General features: G+C 38.6%; 1 protein-coding gene across 1 annotated transcript in view; it reads right to left on the reverse strand.

Moving 5' to 3' along the window:
* The window catches only part of SFMBT1 (Scm like with four mbt domains 1), a 69,303-nt gene that overhangs the window by 1,808 nt on the left and 53,743 nt on the right, over positions 1 to 13,752 (reverse strand). The window contains 5 exon segments of the mRNA XM_007952078.2: positions 590 to 835; positions 1,006 to 1,184; positions 9,313 to 9,488; positions 10,055 to 10,164; positions 10,993 to 11,132. Coding sequence (XP_007950269.2) covers positions 590 to 835; positions 1,006 to 1,184; positions 9,313 to 9,488; positions 10,055 to 10,164; positions 10,993 to 11,132 — 851 coding nt within the window.

Consider the following 13,752-nt stretch of genomic DNA (forward strand, 5'->3'; position numbering starts at 1 on the left):
TACCCAACCTTCCTTCTGAGGAGTGGCTGGTGGGTTTGAACCGCCAGCCTTCTGGTTAGCAGTCAAGTGCCTTAGGCACTATGCTACCAGAGCTCCCCAAAATACATATTTTATATATATATATATATATATATGACCATGTAAATAACATACATTCATAAAATGTGCATAGCAGGCATAGGAAACTAATACATGATGGTTGCACTGTTTGCAAAAAATGTGAAAATATTATTTGTGTAAAAATATGCTAATTCTAGAAAACCATACATATTATGAAAAATATTTTTTTTAAAAAGCAGTTTTACCTGACCTAAATGAAAGGTATAAATAAGCTAGCAATGATACTTTTTCTTCAAACAAGCAGCCACTCTGAGACGTTTTTCCTTATGATTATGATCTCCACATAATCCTTCAAACACAAGTAAATCAATGCATTTGGAATAATTTTAATGGAATAATTTAAAAAGAGACTCAAGAAATTCAACTTAAGCCTGTACTGAAAGCCGTGGAATGCCAGCATAATTAGCAATTAAATTCTGCAGGGCAAGTCTAGAGAGGGAAAAAAAAGACGACTTTTTAAAATGGGTACCTTTGGTGAAGGAGGTTTATTCTCATCATCAGAAAATGAAAAAGTGCGGAGCTCTCTTTTTCTCCTTTCCCTGTCTGGAGGCAGCGATGTGGACATCTCACTTTGAGTGGGAGAGGAGGAGCAGGACTTTTTCTCTGACATTTCTGACTCTTCCTGGAGCTCATCCTGCTGCTCAGATATACTGCCCTCACTGAGGGAATCATCATCCCCTTCATCTGGATCATCCTCATCTTCACCCCCACTTCCCTAGAGGAAAAGGAAAGAAGGCTCACTGAAATGCAGTTCCTGAACCACAAAACCATCTTTCATTGGGCAGAGATCTGAATTAAAAAGTCATGCAGGTATGCTCTCTCTATCCACATTGCAAAGCAGTGGTCACTTGGCTTCTCGACTTTTCAGATCTACATAGATCATACCTGGGGAGAGCCCACTGGGGTGTTATCAACAGATGTAGAGGAGTGTTTCTTCTTATGAACAAAAACATTTTTCCGTCTCTTTCTCCTCTTACTGGCTTTTTTCAGGACACACGCTAAGTTACTATGCCCACCAGGTGGCCTCCCAATTCTTTTATTTTTCTTCTTTCCATAATAGTGTGCTAAATGTGGATGACAAAGAAAACATGAAGTAGCTTCATTATTTTTGTGCAACTCGAACACACAAGTGAATCAACTAACTTAGCAGAAAACAGTTGTACTATATTTTACTGAGGTTTAAATTTTACGTAGTGGAATGCACAGATCTTAAGGGTGGAGTTTGATTGTTACCGACAAATGGATAAATCCAAATAATCCTCCTCCCCTATCGAGATATAGAACATTTCCATCAACTGAGAAATTTCCCTCATGCCCCTTCCCAGTCCAATCCCCCTCACCAGAAGCAACCACTATTCTCATTCCTATCACCGTAACCAGTCTTGGCTCATCTATGGAACCATACAGTAGGTACCCTTATGTACGGCTTCTTTCATTCAGCTTGGTTTTGAGCTTCATCAATATTCTTGTATCAGAAATTCATTCCTTTTTATTGATAAGTAGTATTCCATTGGATGAATGTACCAGTTAATCCATTCTCCAGTTGATGAGCACTTGGGTTGTTTTCAGGTGACTTTTATTAATTGAGCTGTAATAAACATTCCTATTCCTATACAAGGCTTTTTTTTTTTTTTTTTGTGGGCATGTTTTCATTTCCTTTGGATAAGATCATCTTTATGTTATGGTTAACTTTTAAGAATGGTTAACTTTTAAAGAAACTGTCAGTTTTCCAAAATGGTTATATATTTTACACTCCAGTAATATATGAGATCTAATTGCACTCCATCTTTGCCAACATGTGAGACTGTCAGTCTTTTTCATTCTAGTAGGTATTTTTCATTATGAATTTAATTTGCATTTCTCTGATGACTAATGATATGAGTACTTTTTCATGTGTTCATTGGTCATTTGACTGCTAACCAGAAGGCTGGCAGTTCAAACCCACTAGCCACTCCTCGGAAGGAAGATAGGGCAATCTACTTCCATGGTGATACCGGCTTGGAAACCCAAGGAGGGGTCACTATGAGTCAGATCCAACTCAATAGCAGTGAGGTTTTTTTGACGTATATTCAAGGTTTATTCATTTTTCAAAATCATTTTATTTTTAATGTTTTTAATTTAGATATAATTCATATAACATAAACTAACCATTTTATGTGTACATTTTATGCACAATGCAGTGGTTTTGAGAATATTCACTATGCTGTGCAACTATCACCACCATCTAATTCCAGAACATCTTCTCTTTTCATTATGAGTTGTGAAAGTTCCTTGTCAGATATATGTGTTGAGAATATTTTCTCTGAGTCTGTGGTTGGTTTTTTGTTTTTTTTTTAATATCATCTTAAGAGCAGAAGTTTTTAATTTTCATGATGTTTAATTTATCTAAGTGTATTTTGTATACTATCTAAGGCGTATTTGATACTCTAAGATCTTAAGGATATTCTCTTTATTTTCTTTTAGAAGCTTTATAGTTTTCACTTTTACATTAGGCTTATTATGATCCACCTAGAATTATTTTTTTTTATACAATATAAGGGAAGAACCAAGGATTTCTGGTTTTTTCAATTTGGAAATTCAGTTGTACCAGTGCCATGTGCTGAAAAGATTTCCTTTTCCCACTGAATTTCTTTGACCCCTTGTTGAAAATCACTTAACCATGTAAGTGTGACTCTATTTCTGGAGCCTCTATTCTGTTCCATTGTTTTATCTGACTATCCTTTCATCAATACCACCCTATTTTGATTACTGTAATTTTATAGGAAATCTTAAAATTAGACAGCGGAAGTATGTCAACTTCATTCTCTTTTTCAAGATTGTTTTGGCTATTTCAGATCATTTTTATTTTCATATAAATTCTAAGACATGAAGAGAATTACAAAAATGAGACATACATAGCCTAGCTCTGCATTATGTATTAAAACAATATAAAAAAATAATTTAATTTTCTGGAAAAGAAATATAAACTGTTTGACAACACTCAAATAACTGAGAAAAATTATATAGGGTCTCTCTCCTAAAGCCTAGGCTAATTCTGTCTGTATCATTATGAAAAATAAATTCAGACAAAAAACATAATAAAACTCATATATCTTTCAAAGGCTCAAAGTGGTGTACCTACTCCTCACTTACCAACTATTTCATTATCAGACATTTCACATTTACAATAGTAAAAAATCTACTATCCAACTATTTTGCACATTAACAGCATATGTTTCACAGTAATGAATGCTGAGGTGCAAGTCAAGAGTGATGTTGGCTGTGATGGTTAAGGTTATGTCAACTTGGCTGAACCATAGTTTTCAGGAGTTTGGCAGTTACATAAAGATGTAATTTGGCAGTTAGGATATGATGTGGTCATCCTCCTATTTTGCATAATGCCGATTTTTGCATAATGACCTAGTCTTTGGAACCTAACCACGTTGGTAAATGAGGAGTGGGTGTATTTATTTATGCACTCATATCAATAATATGTTGCACTTAGCTCCTAATAACTGAAATTTGCTAAATTAAATGCTGAATGTGATAAAATAATGAGCTAAGGCAACTTCTATCTTTAAGGAGTTCACAATCCAATAAATATAAACTAAAGGGTTAACTCATATGATTTTTTAATTCAAATACTGATTAGAAACCTCATGTGAAAGTGAGCCTTGCTACTCGAAAGTATGGCTCTTGGATCAGCAGCATCTCCAGCATCTGGGAGCTTATTGGAAATGTGACCCTCAGGCCCTAGGCACCCACAAATCTGATGCATCAGAACCTCCATTTCAACAAGATCCTCAGACGACTTGCATGTACAATAGAGTTTAAGAGGCACAGAATTACAGATCTCTAAAAGAAATCTTCCAAATTTAATAAGGTAAAATCTTCTTCTGGATTAATTCTCCCAAGTGACATCAGGGCTTGTGGGATTCAGGGAAAGGTAGGATCAGAATTCAATCTGGAAGACAAGGTCTCAACAAAGCTTCAAATTAGAAATTTCATTCTGTACATCTAATTTTGTTTTGAGGTTTCATAAGGGAGAAGATAAAAGATTAGACAGAACAAATGTTGTTAGGGCAGTTGTAAGTGGGGTTATGCAGCCATCTCCTCTTCTACTATTAACAGTTCCCCAACCACCCTGGCTTATTTTGTGGCTCCTTCAAGACCCAACACACACTGCTACCTCAGGCTGTGTGCCTCGCTGCTCCCAACCCACAACACTCTCACCAACATGTCTACATGACTAGTCCAATTGCTTCTCTGACTACTCATATAAATAGTACCTCATGTCCTGGCCCTCCTTCACTCTCTTACTTTGCTTGCTCACCCTACTTCATTTTTCTCTGTAGTATTCTTCTCTCAATACTTGATCACTGGTTTATTATATGTCTCCAACATTAGAATGCGTGCTCCATGAAGATAGAAATTTTGTCCTTTACTGCCGTATCCAGCACCAGAGCAATGGTAGCACACAGTGGGCATGTTAAGAAATACTTGCAGGGGTTCTGGTAAGATGGTGGCACAGGCAGAAAGACTGCACAGACCCTCTTCAACAAAGAAAAGGGAAACCAATTAACACAGATACAGAAGATAATCCTGGACCCCTGAGCCTTGAAGGGAAGGATATAGAAATGGACTAAACTCTAACTAGCAAAAGAATTTGTGTGAAAACACCGAAAAAGGAGACATACAGAGCTGCAGTCTGGCAGCGATCCTGATGGCACAGACAGCTTGGAGATTGCCAAGTGGTGGTAAGACCTAAGAATTAACCTAATAATCAGCCGTGCTAGCCAGGCACTGCACGGAGGACTGCTCTGGTAGCTGGGGAATGAAAGAGGAAGCAGTGAGGAGGACGGTGGGCTAAGCTGTGGACTTTTGCCTATCCAGAGGGTGCAGCCATTTTGAATGTTTACAAGCAGCTTCACCATTTTGGATATTTAAAGCAACAGTGTTCTCCCAGATTCCAGGGACTTAAGAACAGGCTCCACTTGCCAGTAACCCCAAAGACATTCTGGACCCAGAGGACTGGAAAGGTGTGACATTTCCCTTGTCACTCTTATACACCATACCCTCTTGGTGAACGGAGGTGCGGCCATCCCTCACTCCCACCCACCTTCTGGGCCAGCAGGAATTCCATCCCAGTCTATGTGCTCAGATGAGCCCCGCCCTGCCCCAATATTTTTTCTTCTTTTTTTTAGTTTGTTTATTTTTGTGTGTTTTAAAACTACTATTATTACTTTTGTCCTTTTAACTATTATTCTTTATTTTTCCCCTCCCAGGTTCTATTTTTCAGCTTTTTTATTGCATTTTTTTCTTTCTTGTGGTTAATCCCATTCCTTGTTCTTCTTTTTGTATTTTTTCTATTTCTTTCTTCATTATTCTCCTTCTCTACCTTTTTTCTCTTCTTGCCAGATATTGAAGTTTTTCTTATTTTTTTCTTCTTCTTTTTCCCTTTTTTCTTATTTTGGTTCCTGTGTGATTACACGGTATATTCTTTGTCCATGTGCTTTTACGTTTTGATGGCTATTCAATTGTTATTTTTGTCTAACTGAGTGGGAGATAGCAACAGTCCCCATATGACACAAGTACACCCACACCTCCTGCAGCTTCACTTACTGAGTGAGAACCACCACTTCCTTCTCCACCAATGGGCCAATGATAAACAACCACCAAGAAAAGCCTGAATCACCCTTGGCTGCTCTTCACAAACAGTTAACAGAGATCTAAATACAACAACGCCACAATGTCTAGGAAATAACAGACCACACAAAGAAGCAAGATAAAGTGGTAGAAACAAGGGAGCAGGATACAGACCGCGAACACATCCCTGAGGAAGCACTGAAACTCTCTGATAAGCAATTCAAAAGAATGATATTTAGGTATCTTCAAAGGACTGAGAGATAGACCAAAGAAAACACAGAAAAAAACCCTAGAAGAATTCTGGAAGAAAATACAAGAACAAAATGACAAAATAAATGAAAAATTAGAAATGATTCTAAATCTACAGATAGAAATCCAGAAGATTAATACTAAATTGTCAGAAATAGATAATACATTGAAAGGGCAAAGGAGTAGAATTGATGCAATGGAAGACAGAATTAATGAGATGGAAGAAAAATACCTGATACTTCTTTGCAAAGGGACCAATCAGAAAAAAGATCAAAACAAAATGAAGAATACCTAAGGTTCATGTGGGACACCATCAAAAGGAATAACCTACATGTCATTGGAATTCCAGAACAGGAAGAGAAAAATAAAACCACTGAGAAAATTGTCCAAGATTTGTTGGAAGAGAACTTCCATGAACCCCAAACAGGAAGAAATATGTGCAGAATGTATGAGTAAGTATATGTCCTATTAGGTTTTACAGATAATATATATATATATGCATGTTATATATAAAAGCTAACAAACCAGGGTCTGTGGGCTGTTTTTGTATGGCCCTCAAGCTAAAATTTGTTTTTAAACAGTTGTTAAGACAAAATAATAATAATATTCAGCAATTATATATCTGACAAGGGACTATCTCTACAATTTATAGAAAACTCCAACACCTCAACAACAAAAAGACAAATAATCCAATTAAAAAACAGGCAGCAGACATGAATAGACACTTCACCAAAGAGGATATTCAGGTGGCCAACAAACATATGAAGAAATGCTCAGGACCATTAGTAATTAAAGAGATGCAAATCAGAACAACAATGAGATATCATCTTGCCCCAGTACTAGTAGCAAAGTTCAACAAGACAGAAAATAACAAAGGGCTGGCAAGGATGCGGAGGGACTGGGACTCTCATACACTGCTGGTGGGACTGTAAAACAATACAACCACTATGTAAAGCAGTATGGCGATTCCTTAAAAAGTTGGAATTAGAAATACCATTTGACCCGTCCATTCTATTACTAGGTATATATCCTAAAGAAGTGAGAGCCAAGGTAAGAATTGATATACACACCCATGTTCACCACAGCACTATTTACAATAGCAAAAAGATGGAAACAACCTAGGTGCCCATCAACAGAAGAATGGATAACCAAACTATGGTACATACATACAATGGAATACTATGCAACCCTGAAGAGTAACGTAGAATCTGCAAAACACTGCGTAACGTGGATGAACTTGGACATTATGCTGAGTGAAATAAGTCAATCACATAAAGACAAATATTGTATTAGTCCATTACTATAAAAAGTCAGGGAAAGGTTTATATATGGAAGGAAATTTTCTTTCTTGGTCACCAGGGGTGGGAGGGGAAGGGAGGGAACACTGTTAGACAGGCAGAGACAAGTATTGATTTGGGTGAAGAGAAGGGAAATGTACCAAAATGAGTGATCAACATGGTGGCACTGAGGAAGAGGAAGACATAGAGAGATGCATGGAAGGTACAGACAACAAAAATGAACCCTTTTGCACATGCAGTACTGTGTTGTCAGTGAAGGCAAACATGGATATACAGGTGGATAGATGGGTGGACAGGTGGAACTATTACGTATGTTTACACAGGGGGGAGTGTGCCCATAACTATGTGTAGGGTTGGCAGACAATGTTTCTACAAGTATATTTGAATGTTCTGTAAGAATTCCCAGGTATATAGTAGAGCTGACAAGGGACAAGGTTGTAGTCACTTCTTGGCCACAGTCAGCTACCCAGAGGAAGCGAATAATTACACCTGTGGGCTCGAGACCATAGTGGCAAGGGACATCAAGCTCAATTGGCATAAGACACTACATAAAAACACTGTTCCACATCCTACTTTGCCAAGTAGCAACTGGGATCTTAAAAGCTTGCAAGGGCCCATCTAGACGCAACGAAGAATGAAGAAAATCAAAGACTCACAGAAACAATTACTCCAAGTGACTAGCACACCCTATGATCCTCAGCCTATACAACTATGAGACCAGAACTAGATAGTGCCCGGCTTCCAATGTCAACCACTCGGAGAGGGATCTATGTAGGAGATCCTGTATAGAATGGGAGAACAGTGTGGAACAAACTCAAAATCATTAAAAAAAAAAAAAAAACAAAGGGACCAGGTTTGCTGGTGTGATAATAGCCTGAAGGAACCCCTGAGATTATGACCCTTAGCTGCCCTTTAGGTCTAGAATTGAACCCACACCTGTGTCTTCCAGCCTAACAAAAGACAGGCATATGAGCTGAACATTTACATTAGGTAGACATACCCCTTGGAGAGATCAATCATGGGAGAACAGAAAGGCTGTGTATGCACAGAGACAGCTGAGGGGGGCAGGAGTGCATGGAAGGGAAGGACATAGGGAAGAGGTAACTACGGGGAGGGAGTGGGAGGGGAGCTGTTGCACTGTGGGAAATTGTAGTCAATGTTGTGAGACAAAGTGTATATGAGCTGCTGTATAGAAAGTGTGCTCTTTAAACTTTCACCCAAATCACAGTAAAAATTAAAAAAATAAAATAAACAGAATAAAGAATATGCAACAGAGACCATATGGCCCACAGCCTAAAATATCTACTATCGAGCCCTTTAGGAAAAGTGTGCCAACCTCTGCTATATATGAACGTCTGCAAAACAAAAATTTTCTAGTACATAAGGTGTGGTAATCAGGGCTATGTGTCAACTTGGCTGCACCATGATCCTAAATGGTTTAAGCAGTTGTGATGCAGTCATCCCTATGACGAGATCTGACGTAATGTAATCACCTCCATGATGAGATACACTATGAGCAGCCAATCAATTGAAAGGGAGTTTCCTCAGGGATGTAGTCTGCTTCCAATAAATATATGGATGTCCTGGGAAAATTTTCTGGCTTCGGCTTGGTCTGGATGCTACATCTAGCACACTGTCATCTCTGCTCTTGGAGCTGAACCAGTGGCCTGCTGTACTGCCTGGTGATCTTGGGATTATCACCCTTGCAGCCTGTGAGCCAACAATCTGCCATTTAACCTGCCAATCTTGAATTCACCCTCTGCCAAAGTCAGTGCTATACCGCCTGCTGATCTTGGGCTTATCAGCCCCCTGTACTGCCTAAGTCAGGAAAATCCTTCAGCTTGATGTTTGGCCCATGAACTTGGGACTTGCCAGCCCCTACAACTGTGTGAGCCATCTCCCTGAAATAAATCTCTGTCTCTCTAAGGTTCATTAGTTTTGCTTCTCTACAGAACCCAGCCTAAGACATAAGGTATGGTTAGCTATTACAGTAAACAGATTTTTAAAAAACATGACTCACTGTATTTGGTCTTTGTAAGTACAGAGCAGTTCTCAGAACACTTATCTAGAACCATCCGTGGACCGAAGAGGTTAGGACAGCATTCCAGTTTGATACAAGTTTGCCGGCAGAATTCAGTCACCTGATCAGCTGTTTTCACTATCTCAACAGTAGCTCGGTAACTCTTTCCTTTATATCTGTCATTGGAAGAAATCAAATGCCAAGTCTATTGGGCTAGTGATTACTCAGAAAATGATCATGCATGTTAAAACAGACTTGAAAGTTCTTTGTTAGCATATTCTATGCCCTTTATAGTTTGAGGACCTGGGAAACAATAAAGAGTTTATGCATGTACTTAAGTCAAATTTATAAACTGGTAAACTGTAACAACTAAAGGCTAAATTATTTCCCTAAGAGTAGAAATTAGCAAAGTAAAGTTATTGCTTTCTGTTCCGAAACTTAAGGTTTTCAAATAGTAACTTCTACTCTAACCATGGTAATATGAAAAAGTAATTTTAGATCATCTCTTGAATCTAATAAAAAATCATGCTTGTATTTTACATGTCTTTCAAATTTCGTATTTCCAGTAATTCATTTTTAGTATATTTTATAAAAGTATTGGTCCATGGCAGGATGAAAATTTAAGAAAAGAAACCTGGTCCTTCACCACACTGCTTTAGGGAACATATGTATTCTCATATTATACACAGAAGAATAACCTGTTAAAGATGAGTAAGAATAAAGAGCAGAGTAGCCCACTCACTTGGCTTTTAGGACTTCCCCACATCCATGCCATACAGAGTCCTTGTCCAGCTGGAGCTCCCGAAGGACACGACTAGGCTTGTAGGCTGCATTGATAAGTAAAGTGAGGACCTAAGCTCCGTTTTTAAAGCAGATAAATGGGTTGGGAAGGAGAGAAAAATACTATTAGAACCACAGCACTCTTGCTAACGCAGAATATTAAGGCCATTTAAGAAATTAATTCTAGTCATATTAATTAACAAAGGTTAACAAAATAATAAAGATATAACAGCTGTCCAAAGATGCAAATAAGACGGTAATTTGAGCCCCTCTTTAAATAAATATTCAAAACGTTACTGTAAGGAAAAAACAGGCACCATGAATTTCAGGCTACTCTAGCACAAGCTCCCAAGTCCTTGTCCAGTCATGGTATACACAGAAACATTTTATTTGCTTGTGCCCCTATGTAATCAGCTGAACAAGCCTTCTTATGGCTAAAGTCTAGCCCAGAATCTTTGGTTGCCCCAGACCCTGCCTTGCCACCCTGAGGTCTGAAAGGTTCGATACTTTATCCTATCTGTTACCCTCAGCATAGCACCCTGGCTGGGCAGGTTTGAGAGTCCAGCAGATATGTAGCTTATCATGGCCCCTGGGTTAATGCCACACTACCTCTTGGTCTTAGACTTATCTTACAGTCCACTTGTATACAGTTCTCATGTAGTCCCTGATAGAAGACCTTTCTAACTGACAGACGTAAACCTACTACTTGAAGAATTGCTTAGCGAGTGTCCCCTAGGGAGTAGAGATAATTATGTGCTCAGTTCACTGCCCAATACATAAGAAAAGTTAGTAACTTCTGATAAAAGCTAGAGTTATCACACAGCATGCAGATCCGTGTATGAAAGAGTCTGAGACTGTTGTGAAATTTTCAAGTTCTATTGTTTTAGACCAGAATCTTACCTCTCTGAGGACCAGAACACAGTTCCCTGGTCCTACACATTGAGGCAGCTCAGCGATTCTTCCTTTGTTAAGATATGGCCCTGAGAAGCAACGGTGGTTGAAGTATATCTTTGGACAGCAATATTTTCCATTAATCATAACTGGGAAATGAAGAGAAACAAATATTCAGAACAGTTATTTTCCAATCCATGTTTCCAAAGTTGGATTACTAGGAAAAAAGCAAGCATATGCATATACACCTATTATACAAAGTCTGAGAGTGCCCTTAAAATACTTATACTTACAACAATTTTATTATAGAGTTTATCACGCTATGCTGAAATCAAGCAATGTTGTGAAGTTGTCCTGATTAGCTACTAGATTAATGTTACATTGTTTCAGAGTTCTATACATCTATCAGTAAAGAAAATGGAGGATTTACTTCAAGAACCCATGCTGACTCCTTGTATCAATGATTTCTAGGCCTTCAAAACCAACTATTCAATAATCCATTATGGAATATTTCTAGGGATTAATGGCAAATATTATCAAAAACTACAGTTTCTCTCCTAAAAACCACCAAACTAATATGTTGGCAGCCTTTGATGTTGTGAGTTCTCACCTATCTGGAATTCCTCAGAGGGCTAAATGTATACTATGACTATATCTCTAAGTCTTCTAGTGCTTTGAGGTGAAGAGAGATCCTTTTCTTTGACTATTTTGGACTTAAGTAACCTTCAATTTTACTTGTTCAACTGGTTTCTAGTTAGATCATTCTTCTTGTTAGAGAAGACACATGCAAACAAGAATTGAGGACTGATTTCCACCTAAGGAACTCTGATGATGCAATGGTTAAAGCATTTCAGGAATTCAGCAATTCAGCCAAGAGTAGTGACCAGGTTTTTACAATTTTGCAAGTGGCCATCTACATGCAACAACTGCTCTTTCCTCTTCCTGAGCAAAGAAGAATGAATAAAATCAAAGATGCATGGAAACAATTAGTCCAAAGGGCTAATGGACCATGTGAACCTTAGCCTACGTGATCATGAGAGCAGGAGGAACTAGATGGTGCCTGGCTATCACAGTTAACCACTCAGAAATGGATCAGTACAAGATGATCCTGGCTAGAGTGGGAGAAAAATGTGGAACAAAACTCAAAAGCATAAAAAGACCAGGCTAACTGGTCTGATAGAGACTGGTAAAATCCCCAGAACTATGGCCCCTAGTCATTCTTCAGGCCTGGTATTCCACTCACTCCCATGGCTACCAACTAAACAATAGATAAAGTGAATATTTACACCAGGTAGGCACACTACTTAGAACACTCAATCATGGGATTTCAGAAGGGCAGTATCTGCATGGGGAGATAGCTCAGAGGGCAGGAATGCATAGGAAAGGAGGACACAGGGAAAAGTTAACCACAGGGAAGAAGTAGGAAGAGAGCTGTTACATTATGGGGATTGCAATCAATGTCATGAAACAAAATGTGTATGGACTGCTGTACGGAAAATGTATTTTCCCTGTCAACTTTCATCCAAATCACAATAAAAAATAAAAGTACTTCCAGGTGATAAAAGTCACCCCCTCCCACAAAAAAGAAAAAAAGCATTTGGCTGCTAACCAAAAGGTCAATGTTGTGAACTCATCAGCTGCTCTGTGGGAGAAAGATGAGGCAGTCTGCTTCCATAAAGATTTACAGCCTTAGAAACCCAATGGGGCAGTTTTACTCTGTCCTATAAGGTCACCATGAGTCAGAATCTACTTGATGGCAGTGGGTTTGGTTTGGGTTTCACTATTTTTAGCATTTTTCATAAGCTACTGTTCACATTAGACTTTTGTCTTTCTTACAGGTTTCTGTCATTGGGCTATATAGACCTTATACTTGTACTTTTGAATACTAAGCTCATCAGAGAACTCCATGCCATACTTGATTCAAGTACCATCTCTTTTTCCCTTCTTTTGAGCTACAAGGTTCAATAAGGTGGCTACATGTCACATAAAAAAACCCATTGCCACTGAGTTAATTCCAGCTGACGGTGATAGCATGTATTACAGAGTAGAACTGCTCCACTGGGTTTTGGCTATAATCTTTACAGAAGTAGATTGCCAGTCCTTTCTTCTGCAGCATCACTGGATGGGTTTGAACCACCAATCTTTAGATTAGTAGTTGAGTGCAAACTGCCTGTGTTACCCAGGGACTTATCTGTCATATAAGGCTATTTAAATTTATATGTATATTAAATTAAAAATGCAGCTTCTTAGTTGCACTAGTCACATTTCAAGTGTTCCACAGCTACATGTGGCTCGTGGCTGCCATGTGGACAGCACACACATAGAATATTCCCATCATTATGAAGAGTTCTATTGCAGGCAGTGCTCTACAGGTTATTTTAAAGTAATAAAATCAGAAGTAAGAGCTCTAGATTGTGCTCAATCATCTCAAACAAACATGTGGCACATGTGGACCATCATTTTGCAAAACTAAATTTTTTAAAGCTTCATTACAATTTGGGGAAATTTTTATTGAAGCATGTTATTGTTGTTAGGTGCCGTCGAGTTGGCTCCGACTCATAGCGACCCTATGTACAACAGAATGAAACACTACCCGGTCCTGCACCAGCCTCACAATCCTTGCTATACCTGAGCCCATCGTGGCAGCCACTGTGTCAATCCATCTCGTTGGGGGCCTTCCCCTTTTTCGCTGACCCTCCACTTTACCAAGCATGATATCCTTCTCCAGGGAATGGTCCCTTCTGACAACATGACCAAAGTAGGTGAGAC

The sequence above is a fragment of the Orycteropus afer genome, unplaced genomic scaffold, assembly GCF_000298275.1.
Source record: "Orycteropus afer afer isolate SDZICR_OR568_19922 unplaced genomic scaffold, OryAfe1.0 scaffold00323, whole genome shotgun sequence".
NCBI classification, from domain to species: Eukaryota; Metazoa; Chordata; class Mammalia; order Tubulidentata; family Orycteropodidae; genus Orycteropus; species Orycteropus afer.